The sequence below is a fragment of the Cyrtonyx montezumae genome, unplaced genomic scaffold, assembly GCF_038088225.1.
Source record: "Cyrtonyx montezumae isolate F1298 unplaced genomic scaffold, pur_monq_1.0 scaffold_8, whole genome shotgun sequence".
In the NCBI taxonomy this organism is placed as follows: Eukaryota; Metazoa; Chordata; class Aves; order Galliformes; family Odontophoridae; genus Cyrtonyx; species Cyrtonyx montezumae.
In genome coordinates, this window is record NW_027072089.1 from 46,716,374 (window position 1) to 46,733,577 (window position 17,204).

Below are 17,204 nucleotides of genomic sequence, written 5' to 3' on the forward strand. Positions count from 1 at the left end.
CCTTGCAGACACTCAAGGTCAGGCTGGATGAGGCTCTGAGCAATCTGATCTAGCTGTAGGTTTCTCCCTGCTTACTGAAGGCAAGTTGGAATAGATGGCCTTAGAAAGTCCCTACCAACTCAAACAATTCTATGATTCCATGGTTCAACATGTAGGTGGGGATGAGGGATCTGCATCACACCAGCCCACAGTCCTTGTGGAAAGAGGGTTGAGCTGAGAAGCCATCTCCCCAGAAGAAGATGCAATGGGGCAGGCCCCCATGCCTCACAGTGACACCTCTCCATTGGATGGCTCTTGGAGGGGCTGTGATCACAACAGAACATGTGATGCTGTATCTATGTGGCCCACCTGCCACCAGGATCTTCCAGCTTGGGACAACAAGTCATGGGACACCACACCAGGGTCACCAGCCTGACCCTTTGCATGATGGACACCAACAAGGGAACAGTCATTGCAGCCTACAGGTTTCTCTGGCATGGCTTTCCATATGTAAATAGACCACACTGGCTGAGAAAATAAGGCTATGCCCAGTGCTGGCAGTGGAAAACAGATAAAAACATTTTGAGGATGAAGAGGATTTTTTCTCAGATTTTGGGGTCTGGGTACATCAGAAGGAAAAGTTTTCCAGAACCACTGAAAGAGATATACAAATACAAATGATAAGAAACTTACTTCGGATCTGCTTTTTGATTTCCTTGGCAGGGTCCAACCAATTCTGAAAAGAAAATGTTTCCTTTCTTCAGTCTGAGTTAGAAAACACAATCAACATCATTTTAAAAACATTGCTATGAGACAAAGTTAGAAAACCTGCATGTCCAGCCTATTTTCTATGGAGTAGCAGTGGGCGGGGGTAATGGTAACTTTAAGGAGGTAGAATTAGGATTGCTACTGATCTTTACAGAAGACACGCAACTGTGCTATAGGACACTGCCCCATTTGTAACTCCCTGTGAGCATCAGGGCGTCTCCAGGGGCAGAGTTACTGCCAAGGCTGCCCATATCCATGTTACTCCAAAGCTTTGCAAGGAGATCACATAAAACCCTACTGAGGAGCTGGAGGATTATCACTGTGATTTGCTACTATTTCCTGGCTGCCAAGGAGCACTGCTGGCTGAAAACAAATTCCTCCAGAGGCAAGTAGGAGCTTGAGGTCCCTTACTGCTGCCACTGTGGCCAGATCTGGCCTCTCATAAAGCCCCTTCCCTGCCTCTGTGATACGGGGAAGTAAGAACCCCACAGTTCTGCCTCATCTTCTAATGGAGTCGAATTAATATTTAAAATGCCTTGCACAGCCCAGAACAAAAAGTTCACCTCCCCGAGGAAAGTTCCACTTTATCCAAAGAAAGAAAAACAGATGCATCATTGAAGAAATATTACAGAAATATCAAACAGGCAGAACACAACAACCCCTACACCCAAGAAAAACAACTAGTTTGCAGCTGTCCAAATGCAGTTAGTGGTGCAAAATATGAGCCTGAGGAGTTCCAACTATTTCTATGCTTTCTGTAAAAGCACACTATGCAGCAATAAATTAATTTCTATTTTCAAATGTGACATGTGATGTTAAGCACATATTGTCTGGCTGGAAGGCAGAGGATGGAGGTGAGATGTTAAGTACTATGATATTAGAAATGTGCATGTTATGTGCATCAATAAATATGGGTTAACTCTGTTTTCAGCAGTTTAGCTCTCTAAAGTAACTGGTGATCTATGAATGTTTATCACTTCTAAGCCACATGTTTAAAATGATTTTTTTCTTTCCAGCACAGGAAAGCATTCCTCTCTGGAAACGCACTTACACATTTGCTTAACTCTTATTCCAATGCAAAACTAAGCGTACGGTAAAGCATTATACTGGACCAGCATGGAATGCTTAAGCGTCTGCTTAAGTGACTTTCTGAAACAGGAACAGAATCCTCATATTTAGAAATCAGTAAGAAAGGGAAAGAAAAGTAACCCACTCATTTCTTATGTACCATATGTAACTGAAATAAAGGGAAGCCTAGAAAACAAAGCTGTTCCCACCGGACAGAAAGAGCTAAAGAGGCAGTAATAACTCCAGCCTTGCCAGGGAAGACCTTTGAGACCATACAGAGCACAAAATAACTTCACCTGGTCATCTCCTCTGGGCTGTGGCACATCTTGCTAAGAAATTTTTCAACATATTTATCATAAAATGTCAAAAATAAAAAGCACCATGCAGCACTTCAAGTATATTTTGATATTCTCTCTTTCATCACAGTGTGTCCACAATAATATATGTATTGCCTGAACCTTAGATCATCTTGCACTCTGTTAATCCTGTTAATTCACAGCTCATTTAATGCTAAACCTGAGCTACAGAAATGCAGAATGGGATTCACAAGTACTGTCAATTGCTTATGCCTTTAGGCAAATCAAACAATGCTATGTTAAGCTAGGTCAAGATTTGAAGTCAAGATTTCCTTGAAGTGAAGCAACTCCTCCCCGTCTGTACCACAAGCTTAATATTAAACAGGCTACATTTTAGTATTATATGCTTATAAGTATATAGGAACATAAAAACAACTTTCATTGATGGCAGTAAGGTAAGAAATCAAACTAGAAAGAAAATAAGGTGTATGATTCAATTCTTTCATGCTCACACAGAGGGATGCCAAGGAAGCCCAGGGGATACTCTCAAGAGTTACAAAAAATAGAAACTTAAGGTACACGTGTGCAACTAGATGAGAAGACAAAATAGCTTCTGGATTGTTTGCGGCTGTCTGGGGGTGCCTCAGGAGAGCTCTGATGTCCATATATCAAAGGCAAATCACCATTCTGTAACATACCTTTTGGTTTTCTGTGTCTCTGTATGTTAGCCCAAAGTAGTCTTTTTCCAAAAGGTTGAGATGCTCACACACTTTGTCGAATAGCACTTGACCCCTGGAACGTTTCTGTGGGAAATGAAGAGGAAAAAAAAATCACGTTTGAAAAATAAACGTAATTATTAAAATAGCATCTTTTCTTGTTTAATCCTCAAACCTAACCCAGAAATGATTTATTTCAACTCATCCATTTTTGTCAGACCTATTGATCTGGAGCTTCGTAAGATTCCACTGAATGGGGCAAATCTGCTTTTCTTAAGAACTCAGGTCTTGCTGTGAAGTTAAAAATAAGTCAGTACATGCCACCTTCCAAGCATTAATTAAGAGATCTAGTCTGTCTTTCAGAAACTGCAACCTCAGATCTACTGTGAGGATATATCTCAGTAAACCAGAGTGTACTTTGTTTGCAACAGTGGTAACAAACAATGGTACAAAATATTCCCTGCAATGGATTATCAGAGCTGTGATTTGGGCAATCCACTGGAGGAAAAGCCAAATGTGGAGGCATTTCCTGCTTCAGTAATATTGTGGATTGATTCCAAGTTCCTTTTCTGTCTAATATATAGGGAAATACAAACACACCATCTACTGACATCAATGAGAGAGCCTACTATCTCACAGGGAATGAAACTGGGTAAAAAAGCAATTTTCCAGTGTTCCACTGACCTTCTTTATTGCTAGAATGTTATATGAAAAGATAACTCATTGTCTATAGCAAGAGCTTTTAGCAGAAGCATCATAGTCTCTTATACTGGACAGTAAAAATTCAGATCATCACAGTTCTCAGTGTAATATATGACACTGAGAAAGAATTAAAAAAAAAAAAAAACAAAAAAAAACCACCAAAACAAGCCACAACCACAGACAGGAATGTCCTATTCAGAAGTACCTGTGCCAACTTTAATATGCATTAGCTATGACAAGGAATTGAAAACTATTTGGGCCATAAGACATTGTCTGCTTCCTACATGCACCTCAGCTAAAGGAAATCTCCTCACTTCATTTCAAACATGCACAAACACATAAATATTCTAGTTGATGTCAGCCAGTCAGTTTCTTTATCTGTAACATACACACAAATCCTAAGCAGAAAGGAAATACATTAATTACTTCAAAAGCCAGCAGAATGCTGAAACAAAAGAAGTCAGAATGCTTCTTCCAAATTTACCTTCATTAAAATAATGAGGACAAATTGAGAGCACTGCAGCTATTGTCTTCTGTCTGCATTACGCAGTGGCCATTTGCAGTCAAGTGACGCCAAATATATTCATTACAGCCTGTCATTTCTCAAAGGTCATCCACTTGGAACTGTGTCCCCTCATCACCCCACCACGATGGCAGTGTCACCAGAGCCCCTTAGTGGGCACAAGCATTTTCAGTACTGTACCAGCTCTCTGAGTTATACAAATGGAGCAGGAGAAAAAGCAGCTCTGTCGGTACAGCTGCACCTATATCGCACTGCCCGTGTAGCAGTGTTGGCTGGGGTGCACGAATATTTCACAATCCAAACTGATGGGGCTATGCCAACAAAGCTGGCCTTCAACTATTTTAGAAGTGATAACAAGCCAACAGAAATTAAATAAATAAGAAGAGGTTTGCTAAGATTCGGCAAAAACATTAGGAACAATGTAGGAGTAAGTTGCATAGAATAACCTAATTTCTGTTACAATTAGTATTTCTGTTGAGGCTCCAGTGGTACATTAGACAGGATACAGGGAAACATACTCTACAGTTTTATTGTCAGGGAGACTGTAGGAGTGGCTGTTAACAGTCTAACACGTATTCTTCAGATGATAGAAAAACCAGCCACGGAAGCGTATCACAAGAATACTGCTCTAACTTAATTTACCATGGCTTCTAGAATCACTTGAGCAGGCAGCTCTAGCTTAATCATGCCTTGTCACACACATCCAGCCCTGGATCAGGAAGTAAAAATGCACCCCAGCTCCTTCAATTTCAAACAAATGTTAAGTTAATTCTTCACACCCAAGTCTTGGAAGTAGCTAACAGAGCTTGATGGTTTTGTACTGCTGCTTCATGGAGACTATTCCACTACTGGTGTGCACAGAGGAACAAAGCCAGAGTCCACAAGCCAAATGGTCATGTCTCTGCTGCCACTAAGCAACGCTATATATTCCCAAATGCTTGCAATTCTACTTGGTGACAGGCTAAGTCACTACACCAAATGGTAAGAAATAAGCAGGTTAGATGTACAGGCTACCACTTGCATTACTGCACCATTTGCATTTGATTCATGACACTTCAATGTCCTATTTTAGAAGTCACACAAGGTCAACATGATATCTGTTTTACAGAGCCGATCTATGCACCTACACAGATGGCAACTTCAAGAAATAGGAGCTAGCAGCTGCAAGGTACAATGCTTTAACAGAGAACTGCACAAAACAGTCCTGTGTGTGTGTGTCATAAAGAAATGCTCAGGATTTCTACACACTGTGGGCAAATGGGACTAAATACGAGAAGCCTGGAATAATTTGCATGGCTTGTTTTTGCCTGTGACAAAATCTGTCCTCCTCCTTCCCAAGGACGATGTCGAAGTTACACTGAGCCTGTTTTCACAAAATCACTGCTGCATCAGCATATGGGAAAATCTTGTTGGTGCTGCAAGAGGGCTTCAGAACCACCATGTGTACCTGGCAGCCTTCCTATGGCAGGAAGTTCTCTTCCCTAGGTGATGACTGGGAGTTAACCTTATGAACACAGCTTTCCTTACTGTTCACAGAAAAGTCCAACAGCATGAAGAGTGATGAGATGCTGCCCAAGTGCCTCTTCCCAGGTTAGAGCCACCACTGGAGTAGGATTTAGGGGGCTCCTATTACTTAGAGATGCACACTGCCTGGAAATGGAGCTACCACTGCTGCCCTTGTAAAGCACAAAGACAGTGAGGGGCAGCATCTGCATAAATCCAGAGGAAATTTGGAAGTTTAGCTGGGAATAAATAATTAGAGGGAATAAGCAAACCTCCCACACTCCTGTTAATTGCTTTTATTTTACCAATTTTACCAAGTACCCGAATTAGCATAGCAGATAAGGCGTGGGCATCATTGCTTCAGCAGTTAGAAAATGGGAGGAGTAGAGAAAGGTCAAGCTATGCACCCTAAACCTTTGCATTCCACCATTTTGGCGTGACAAGACCAAGGCAATGAAAGTCTCCTGGTTACTGTGAATCAAAAATGTCAAGCAATTCTCAGCAGGCCAAAAGAATGTGCTTTCTGCCATTGTAATGTTTTTAGTGAATAAATAAATAAATCACAGTAAAAAAGCAACCAAACTCCATGCTATAAAATACTGGCCATGCAAATGAACAGTTGTTGTGAAAGGTCAATATGGAAAGGGTCTCCTCCAGAAATATTCTCAGTTACATTTCATGCATGAATGGGATGAAAGGAAGTGTAGAGATGTGAAAAAAAAGACACTCTGCTCACGCTTCGGGAAAGCAAGATTATAAACAGAATGCAAAACATACATTAAACAGTATAAATGAGTACAGAAGTCAGAGAGCAACAGTTAAACTTTTCAAAGACTCTTTCCTGCAACTGTATTAAGCCCACAGCTCTCGTCCGAAACTGAAATGAGAAAAAAACAGCCTTCTAGTCAAGCTCCAAGTGAGAAGAGCCAACAGCAACAACTTGGCAAATCTGCACCTACCAGCAATTCCCACACCCAAGACAGAGGAGAAACAGCATCTTTCCTCACCAGTTTCTCCTCTGGTTTTGGACCCAAGCCTCTTCCCCCTCAGGAGGCAGGTCAAAAAAGGCTCTCCAAGTCCCTATTGGCTTCCCCAGGAACAGCCTAGGCTCAATCCTCTCCACATCAGCTATTTGTGCTGCTGCTGCTCCATTTCACGTTACCCCCAGCCTGGCTCTGCAGTGGTGCTACCCAGCACCACTGACCCTATCTGACACACAACTTTTCTCCACTCTTACCCTTACTGGCTGGCTTCTGCCACTCTTCCACAGTAAGTCCCTGCCCAACATAACTCCATCCCCATACAATGCCCAAATACACTCAGGGGAAGCTCCCCCCTTCTGTACCTTTGCTGACGATAGCCTTTTTCTGAAGCAAAAAAAAAAGAGAGAAAAAATCGTCAATGCTATTTTCAGGCTGGATATCAGGAAAAGGTTCTTCATCAGAGGGTGCTCAGGCCCTGGAAAAGGCTTCCCAGGGGAAGCCCAAGCTGCAAGAGTTCAAGGAGAGTATGGACAATGCACTCAAGTCATATGACCTGATGTCCTGTGGGGAGCCAGCAGTTGGACTCAACAATCTACTGCACTCATCCCCAAGTTCAGGGAACTTCTTCAGCCAATATCCCCCCATCCTACCCCTGTCCCATATGAAACAAACAGACCAAGGCAACATACTGTACATTATTTTGAACTGGGAGCTCAAAAACTCAGTTTTTCATTTTAGCTCTGTGAGGATAACAAGATTATTAAAAAGTCAATTATTCTCTCTAGTGAGCATTTGGGTACAATGTCTGGTATTTAATGCAGAAAAATAATGAGAAACTTTTCCTTTATTATGATTAAACCCATAAGCTGTAATTTATTTAAGATGAATGGATATTATTAAAAGGAAAGAAGTTATTGTTATTCATACTTTGTCACTTCAGACAAAAAAATATGCATTGCATATTAATATAATCAGTGGATCCAAGAAGGTTGAGGAGTGAAGTGATTGATATGTGGAGGAAATCCAGTCCAACCCCTCTACTCAAGCAGGACCAGTGAGAGTAAGTTACTCAGTAACATGTCCAGACGGGGTCTGAAGATGTTCAAGGTTAGAGACTAGAGTCTGTCTGGGCAACCTGCATCAGTGTTTGACCACATCCGTGTAAAAGTATTGGAATATAATGGAATTTCAATTCTTGCTCATTGTCTCTTCTCTTTTCACTTGGCACTGCTGAGAACACTCTGTCTTTTTTACTTATCCATTCAGATATTTATAAACATTTATGAGATTCCCCCTGAGCCTCCACTTCTCCATACTGAACAGTCCCAGCTCTCTCAGCCTGTCCTCACAGGAGAGCTGCTTCAGGAACTTCATCATCTCTGTGGCCCTTCCTCAGACTCTCTCCAGTATGCTCCAGAACCACATCCCGCTCTCCAGGTGAGGTCTCCTCTGAGAGAGGAAGGATCATTTCCCTTCACCAGCTCTTAACTCTCTTATCAGTGTGGCCCAGAATGGCACTGGCCAACTTTTCTGCCAGGGCACACTGTTGACTCTTGTTCATCTTATTGTCCATCGGGACCCACCAGTAATGCCCTCAATTGTAGCAATGAGGTTAACAAAACCAAGTGTACTTAAACTGTAAAACCCAACTGCATCGGAAATGAGCTGCTAACAACATAATACAAGGATGTAACACAAACATTCTTGTCATGATGGTATTAGAGAGGCCATACAAACCCTCTTTGCTATTTATTGTGATGTAAAAAGAGAAGCCTCAGGGGAGATCTCATTGCTCTCTACATATCCCTGAAAGGACACTGTTGTGAGGTGGAGACCTCTTTTCTCAGCTAACAGGGAGAGGACAAGAGACAATGGCATCACATTGTACCAGGGAAGGTTCAGGCTGGATGTTCAAAATTTATTCACAGAAAGACTGCTGAAGCATTGGAACAGACTGCCCAGGGAGGTGGTGGAGTCACCATCCCTGGAGGTGCTCAAGAATCATGTACATGTAGCACTGAGAGACATGGGTTAGTGGCATGGTGATGATGGGTTGATGGTTGGTCTAAGTGATCTTAGTGGTCTTTCCAACCTTAATGATACTTTGATTCTAAGTGGAAGATTTCAAACATGGTGGATGGTACTTCCCAGCTGGAAGCTAATTATGACAGAGGCAATTGATCAGGATTCCAAAAGAGTGGTCTGGTGCTGGCATGGGCTGCCCAGGGAGGTGGTTGAGTCACGGTCTTTGGAGGCATTCAAGGAATGTTTAGAAATGTGGTACTAAGAAACATGGTTTAGTGGGGAAATACTGATGTTATGTGGTCATTTGAACTACATGATCTTGAAGGTCTTTTTTTTTTTGGTGATTCTTTGATACAGAGCTGCTGTCTCTAAGAGACACCACCTCCCAAAAACATCTCCTTCAAGCTGCTGTGGCTTCTGTTTTGGTAATCTCGCACTGCCCCTGAACCCCCACCACCTGAAATTTTCCCTTTTGGCATTCTGGTACCCAGCTTTAACAACATAGCAATTGTCCTGACAGTGCCAAGGGAACTTGGCACAGTGCTGCCCATTGCTCTGCTCAGACCAAGTGCTAGCCCACCTGGCCACCCCTGCTCCCTCCATCCCACACACTTGGGATGATGGCACTTCTCTGCACCTCCACAGCTGCTAAGGGGTTAACTGTATACCTGATAAAAGTGCAGAGTGTTAGTCTACTCTCATGCTCTATTTTTATTCCTGACAGGGAAATAGTATGAACAGCTGAAGAGCAGAAAACAACCCCTCTGCTTCCTAGAAATTAAAGCTATTGCAGCACCCAAAATTGTCATACTTTCAGAGCAGCACTATTTTTGCAGACAATGCTGCAGTCTCACGTGTATGCAAAATGCTGAGCAAAGGCTGAGGGAGGAAGCTGTCTGCAGCACAAAGGTATGCGTGTGCTATTTGAATGCAATTACAAGCAATCACATTGAGAGTGAATATATAGGTAAGGTAAATCCAGGGACAGAGTCCCCCAGCAGAAGAGCTATAATGGGATTTGTTTGTGCCATCCCATACGTAGCATCTGCACTGCGTAGTAGCTACAAGGTCATGTACCCCACCACGTGGGAACTTTGCCTCCTTGCTGTTCAGCCGGAGAGCAGAGAGACAAACCACTATCACAGCTGTGGACTTGGATTTCAAATGGAAAGTGTTCATTTCTTTCTGCACAAACATCACCACTTTCCTCAGACAAGCTGTCACACTACCAGTGAACAAGCAACACTAGCACTAGCCTGGCCTTAACTTCTGTACGATTACTGTAATAACTCCAGAGGGTACAATTGCTGGAAGAACAAACAGATTAGTATCATGAAATCCCAGTAGAAATAACTGGACTTCAAATGATGTTGAGATTATCTGGTTCACATTCCTAATTATCATTTGCACTTTCCAATGGATCTCAACAATACACTGTATAAATGTGTGGGCTGGCTCCAGTCTTGCATGGGGTAATGCATTTTGGCATGTGACTGTACTCACCTCCTCTTTCTCCCTTGTTCCTTTTGGTGGAGAAGTATTAGCTAATTTTTCTCATTTACAATGCATGATGAAAAAGATTCTGACTATGTCCAGAGCACTGATTTTATTTCATTTTGCCATTTCAATTTAAATTGCCTTTCCTCTGACAGCTCTGTTTTTACACTGCACTGACCACGATGATGGTGCAAACACAGGAGAACGCCCCTGAAATTTGAGATGCATATGGCATCGACTATCATACACAAAGGGTAACTGTCATACCCCCCATCTTGCAGCTTTAGCAGTTATTCTTGCAGCACAAAAAAGTGAAAATGATTAGCTCCCTGTCAGGAATACTTTGTACTTGCCACAGCAAGCACTCTTCCCACAAACTCCCCCAACTGAGATATCTACAGTAAGCTTCAGAGTCACTGAATTCCAGCCTTCTGACAGTGTTCATAGTCTTTCTTTGCCAGTTACCCATCATCCACAAAAACTGAGCCAATCCTAGAAAAAGTATGACCTGTGCAATTTTCATTTGTGAGTAAAGGAGGCAAGCACATGCAAGTTTTCTTGTTCGTTTTTGAAATGAGAACCCTATCTCTGTAGAAGGCATCTAAACTTGGTCAATGTCAGAATTTTATGTGCATAAGCCAATTTGTGCATAATGTAATGCACATAATATCTGCACTCGCAAGCAGATACAACGTTATGAGTACGTAAATGTTTGCTGTCATTCTAAATGTGGAGGACCACGACCTCAAAAGTTACCCTCTATGGAGAGTCAATCACAATAACTCTGGTAAAGAACCTATTTTTATCTTCGTGTGAAATAAAAATCTACCCACTGTGACATTTCCCATACCAAAGGGAAGAAGAATTTGAAGTTTGAACTGGCCAAGATACAAAGGCCTAATCACTGCATTTTAGGCCATAGCACTTCCAACAGAAAAGACCTTTTTTATATTTTTTTTATTTTTTTTAACCAATCAGTACTTTTCATTAGAAAATGGAAAAAAAAAATAGTAGAGGGTTAAATTTTTCCCAAGGAAGATAAATTTATAATGCCATTCCAAAGAAGTTTGACTCCACTGTCCTTCTACACATTCGTAATTTTGCATTCAGAGGATTTGTTCTTGCATTGCTTAATCTCCTCTACTTTCTCTCCACCGGGAGAAGGCGATGAAGGAAGAAGGTGACAGAGGAGAAAAGAATCTCCAAATTTCTCTGAGGATCTATGATTTCTCAACTGTAGCCCTCGGCAGGAACATAAGTGGGTAGCATTCAGGAAGAAAAATAGGATAGAGAATCTCTCCTGTAGTGTTAATTGGCAGAAAATCAGCAAGTTTTTCCCCGGTTTAATGAAGTGTATCCCACAGACAACATGTACACAAGTAGCAAAATAAGGTCGTTTAAAAACAAAAGATAACTCAATCACTAGAGTTTAGCCCTCTAAGTCCCTTGCTGTGTTTGCTGAAAATTCCAGAAAATCAACATTTGGTTTCCTCTGAAAGTCAAAAATACTGAGAAGGATGTTCTATGCATGACATAATATACCGTAAAGAAAAGTCACTTCTCCTACAGAGCAGAAGTTACTTGCAGAAAGCTGTATAAGAAACTGACAAAGCAAACCAAAGGACAGAGCAAACAACAAACATCCTATTGCATCTCCTATGTGGACAATTTGATGTAGACAAATTCATATAAACTGAAAGAAAAAAGAAATAAATGTGTTGGGTCTTCTTATGTCAACTATTTTATATATCTTAGAGAAAAATCTGTTTTGCTATACACAGGCTATTATAAATGAACATGTATGAGGACACATGTCGTTGTGTTGATATACTTATCAATGTAACACTCTCCACTAGGTTTGTAAGCAGTTTACACAGCATAGCTAGGAGATAATGAGCAGGAATTCTCTGATACTGTTTTCTTTGATACTCAAAAGGCCAAGTTTTAAGGAAAAACGTTCTTTTTTTTTAATTATTCCCAAAAGCAAATAGTGTTTAATCTTTCAGGTACTTAACTATGGCTACTGACTGAATTTCATTGGTAAGGTGCATTTAGAAATATCCCAGGTCACAAACCTAAACACAATACATGGGGGGAGGGAAAAAAAAAATTTAGTTAAATGTGGAGAGAATTAGAACTTAACAATTTCAGAAAGCTTTAGTTTAATAAAAGATGTGATAAAAAAGGCTTTTTTTTCCCCAATGTGAATTCATTTCATACAAAGTGCTCTGCCTGAAAGCTTCATGTTAATTCAAGCTCTCCAAATGCTCTGGTTCTTTATTAACATTTTTATCTGTAGTCCTGCCCATACATCCCTGTAGGCGACTAAGGTATTCAAAAAATTTGAAATAAAACCTGAAATACTATTCCATCTCTGTTTGACCATAAATGCCACACAAGAGAAACTTACAGTGACCTAGAAGGTATTTCAACATACATTAAGGACTGACCTTTTTTCTCCTCCCCTTGAAAGCAATACTATAATTTACCAGCTTCTTCACATTTATTGTGTACAGCACATTGAAACGTATTATTGTCCCTAAAATCATCCACTTTTAACACCTATCACCTAAGTATTTATTTCAAGCATTTGGGTAAATACGTGTATACTGTAGTTACATACTTGCACCTAGCGTTGGTGACATTGTATAACACGGCATAGTTTTTATCAGGGCAATCTTCTTTAATACAGTTTGGGCTTGCAATCCTAAAAAGCCAGCACTAATCCCTGCCCTCCCCTCCCCCCCCAAAAAAAAAAAGCAGGCGATTGCTTAATCCCAGTAAGAAGATTGGTGACCTAGTCCTGCTGTTGGAATCGAACCAAATTAGGGTCTTTGCCTTCTGCATCAGCAGCAGCAGAGATCACTCTAACACTGCTATCACATGAGCTCTAAGTACGGTGACAGGTAGGCTACACAGAACGCACGTTTATGAATAAAGCCTGCTCTCTATAAGTGGCAATGCAAAGCAGCAAAAGGCAACACCTGAGAAATAATAAATGCTTCAGAGCAGATCTTTGTATGTCGAAGGGTAACAGCCACAGTTGTACGTGCAAAACAGCCACATAAATATGTGTCAAATGTGATGACTGTCAAATGCTTAGGCACTCCAAATGCGTCAACAGAATTCACAGGGCAAAAACTGAGATCTAGTAACAGCTTACCAGTGCTACCTTCCAGGAAAAAAACTGGATATTATTTCTCAAACAGTAATAAGTGTGACAAGAATTGAATTAAGTCTTGCACGTTTGCTATATCTTTTCATACAATAATAAACCATATTCCATGACTTTGGAGGCCTTTCAGAGTAAAAGTATCACTACTGCTCATTGTACTGCAGGACACAGATATTCTGGGTTTGGTGTTTAACCAGATATCCAGCCATCCCATTTGCCTTCTGACTGCACCACCTCCTCCTTCAAGGTCTGCAGTAACTCAGGAAGGTATGCTGGGATTCACACAACTGCTGAGGTTTCCCACTGAGGGGCATCAATATAAATATTTCCCTTGTCCTACCTGGTCTTAGGCAAACTTGGCAAACACATGTCTCTCCTGTGTGACTGAGAAATGTGTGCAAGTGTATCAGCAAGGGGAACCAACCACTACCCTCACTGTATGTAGTTATTGGCAGCTATCAGCAAAAATCGAGCATAAACATTTGGTTTATTTTCAACTGAAAAAAGCTCCACTGTCGACATAGTCCGATTTACAGAGTAATCTTGCCATATGAATTTAAAAGCCACAGAGCTCTCCCTGACCTACATTACCACACTAGAGGGGAAAAAAAAATCACACAGAAACCATAGCACAGAAAAACACTCTTGGGACAGGAAAGGAGGCATGGGGATCAGGCTTTTTGATCTGGAGTGCCTTAGAGAGCATCACATCACCAGTGCTTCTGTTGTCGAGAGAGATAATTTAGAATCATGAAAGTGCTTGGGTTTGAAGGGACCTCAAAGATAATCTAGTTCCAACTCGATCTGTTCTCAGTGGTTGCAAGCTACACTCAAGTTGTATCCACTTTGGATCAAACCCATTTCTGCCAGAGCAAAACGGACTAAAAGACATAGGAGACAAACCTCCCTATCTAACACAGATTTGACTTGCAGACTACCCAGTCCTATCTCTGGTATTTTCTTCTCTCTGTTAGCAGACAGGGATAACAAACCATAAAACAGCCCAGTAAATGCTGCACGGTGCTCACCTAGAAACAATCACCGATATGAGATGCTAGGGTTTTATAAGGCACCTAATATTTTAGGGGATGATAAAACAAGTACTGACTTAGCTTTGTTCTGGAAGTAGCAACGAAGCACTAACATGGGGCCAGCAGGTATAAAATAGAATCAACTAGCAACAGCATTGGAGATCTACTTAGACAGAACAGTTGGGAGCTGCAGCAGTTAAGAGGCACCTAAGAAAGATAGAAAAGGTGCAGTAGGCACCACAAAGAGCAGGGAGGCTTGGCAGAAGTGGAACTGGGGCAGGGTCAAGAAAATGACCAGCTTCACTGGGAGAATGGAAATAAATGGTTTAAATGAGGAATGGACACAGTGAAGAAATAGCAGGAGGCATTAACATCTGACCAGCATTTTGGAGAAGGGAAAAGGAGTAAGAGAAGCCTTCCATTCGTGATGTTTCTGACTCATACTACACCAGAGCTTAAAAAACACTTGCAGTGGTTGGGTGCTGGCTGCATCCCCTTAAGAAGCTGCAAGACTGCAATCTCTCAGAGCAATGCATCTGGAGAAGACAAACATAGAGGTCTCGATGCAACTTTATCCTAGTGAGGCCATCAGTAGGCATAGTGAGGACAGTGACCCCTCTTCCTGATCTCTGAGGAGAACAAAGAGCAGGAACAACATTGAGGCTGACAGGCCCCTGGAGCACAGAGATGTTTTACTCTGGAGTTAAAGATTACTCCAGGTAATCCAGCAGCAGGCCTTGCAGTATTTGGCTTTGAGTGTATATGACCAAACCCAACTGACTATGCAAATGAAGTCTGCCAGATGGAAAACAAGCCCCTTACTGGCTCCTTTCCAACTGGTTCATCAAGGGGAGGTATTTGGAGACAAAATGTCACCTGCAGATTTTCAGTTAATCATTTTTTCTCTAAAAAATGCAGTTTCAGGGCAATTACATGTCAATGTAGGTCAATCCCTCTTGATAATTTACATTACAAAAAGTGGCTAGTGCCTCTAAATTATCAAAATGAAGATGTTTGTCTCCTAAACGCATCACTTCACTCCTCAAATCATTTTCAGAATCTATTAATCAAAGGCAAGAGATGAGAGGACTAGATGCAGGAAACGGAAGTGAAAAGCAAATGTTTTATATATTTTTTTTTTTGTTAGAAGTTTTGGTGTCTGTTCTCACTGTAACCATGTCCTCTGCTCAGCTGAAAGGTAAAATTTAAAGCCCAATTTGCTGTTACTTGGTACAACATCTGAAGGAGTTACTTGATTTTAATACTTGGCTCTCGGATGTCATCTAACTGGACTTCTGCAAAGCCTTTGACATGGTCCCTCACCAGATCCCTCTCTCTAAATTGGAGAGGTATGGATTTGAAACATGGACTGTTGGGTGGATTAAGAACTGGTTGGCTGGTCACAACCGAAGAGTTGTATCAATGGTTCTATGTCTGAGTGGAGGCTGGGTGGTATCTCCAAGGGTCAGTCTTGGCACCGGTGCTCTTCAACATCTTTATCAGTGACACAGATGATGGAATTGAGTGCACCCACAGCAAATTTGTAGACGACACCAAACTAAGTGGTGCAGTGAATACACCAGCGGCAAAGGAAGCCATCCAGAGGGACCTGGACAGGGTGGAGAGGTGAGCCTGCATGAACCTAATGAGGTTCAGCAAGGCCAAGTGCAAGGTATTACACTTGTGCCGGGGCAATGCCAGGAATTTATATAGACGAGGAGAACTCTTGGAAAGCAGCCCTACAGAGAAGGGCTTGGGGGTCCTGGTGGACAAGAAGCTGGAAGTGAGTTAGCAGTGTTCACTTGCAGCCCAAAAGCCAACTATATCTTGGGCTGCATTAAAAAAGGGGTGGCCAGCAGGGAGAGGGAGATGACTGTTCCCCTCTACTCAGCTCTTCTGAGGCCCCATCTAGAGTACTGCGTCCAGGCCCGGGGTCCCCAGCACAAGAAAGATGAGGAGCTCTTGGAACAGGTCCAGAGGAGGATCACTAAGATGATCAGAGGGCTGGAGCATCTCTACTATGAAGAAAAGTTGAGGGAACTGGGCTTGTTTAGCTCGGAGAAGAGAAGTCTCTGGGGAGACCTCACTGGAGACCACTTCCAGCACTTGAAGGGAGTGTATACTGTTTACATGGGTTGACTGACAGGACAAGAGGGAATGGTTTTAAACCAAGTCAGGAAAGATTCAGATTAGATGTAAGGAGGAAGTTTTTCACTCAGAGGGTGGTGATGCACAAAACAGATTGCTTAGATAAGTTGTGGATGACCCTTCTTGAAGGCACTCAAGGCAAGGCTGGATGTGGCTCTGGGCAGCCTGGTCTAGTGGTTGGTGACTCTGCCAACAGCAGGGGGATTTAAATTTGATGATCTTTGAGGTCCTTTTCAACTCAGGCCATTCTGCATATTAACTGGAGGAAATACAAGAAACTCAGCCGTACAATCAACTAGGTGTGCTTTCCTATCAGATTTTTACGGACCTTATCTCTCAGTACCATACAACCCAGATGTTCCCAGTTTGAGGGCCTAGAGGAGATGAGCTTCTCTAAGCAAAGAGGAAATGCTCCAGCCCCAGAAGAGCCACACCAGCATCCTCCAACTTGTGGCATTTCAAAAATGAAATGTCTTAAAAAATAAAAGTAATAAAAAACAGATTTCTTTAGCTTCAGTGAAAAACCTTAAAAATATAAAATACACTAAAAGCAATCAGAATCATTTTTATTTTTCTTGCTTCAGTTTAATAACTGAAGCAAGAATTTTTTTTGGCTCAGACTCATAGTTCATTATTATGAGCTGAACAACATGAGTATCGATTTCCAGAACACTGTGCTTCCTGAATTGACAAGTATTTTAACTTATAAAAAGCAGTACACAGCATTTTGAGAAGGTAAAACAGAGGAGTCATATATTAACTCTATCCAGTTGGAGCATATTCAGGCAAT

General features: G+C 41.7%; 1 protein-coding gene across 7 annotated transcripts in view; it reads right to left on the minus strand.

Moving 5' to 3' along the window:
- EPB41L3 (erythrocyte membrane protein band 4.1 like 3) overlaps nucleotides 1-17,204 on the minus strand; it is a 134,498-nt gene that overhangs the window by 36,967 nt on the left and 80,327 nt on the right. For all 7 annotated transcript variants that reach the window (XM_065751993.1, XM_065751999.1, XM_065751996.1 and 4 more), the window contains 2 exons: nucleotides 2,810-2,914; nucleotides 673-715 (listed from right to left, as the gene is read on the minus strand). In XM_065751993.1, the coding sequence (XP_065608065.1) occupies nucleotides 673-715; nucleotides 2,810-2,914 (148 nt within the window). The remainder of the gene's footprint in view (nucleotides 1-672; nucleotides 716-2,809; nucleotides 2,915-17,204) is intronic.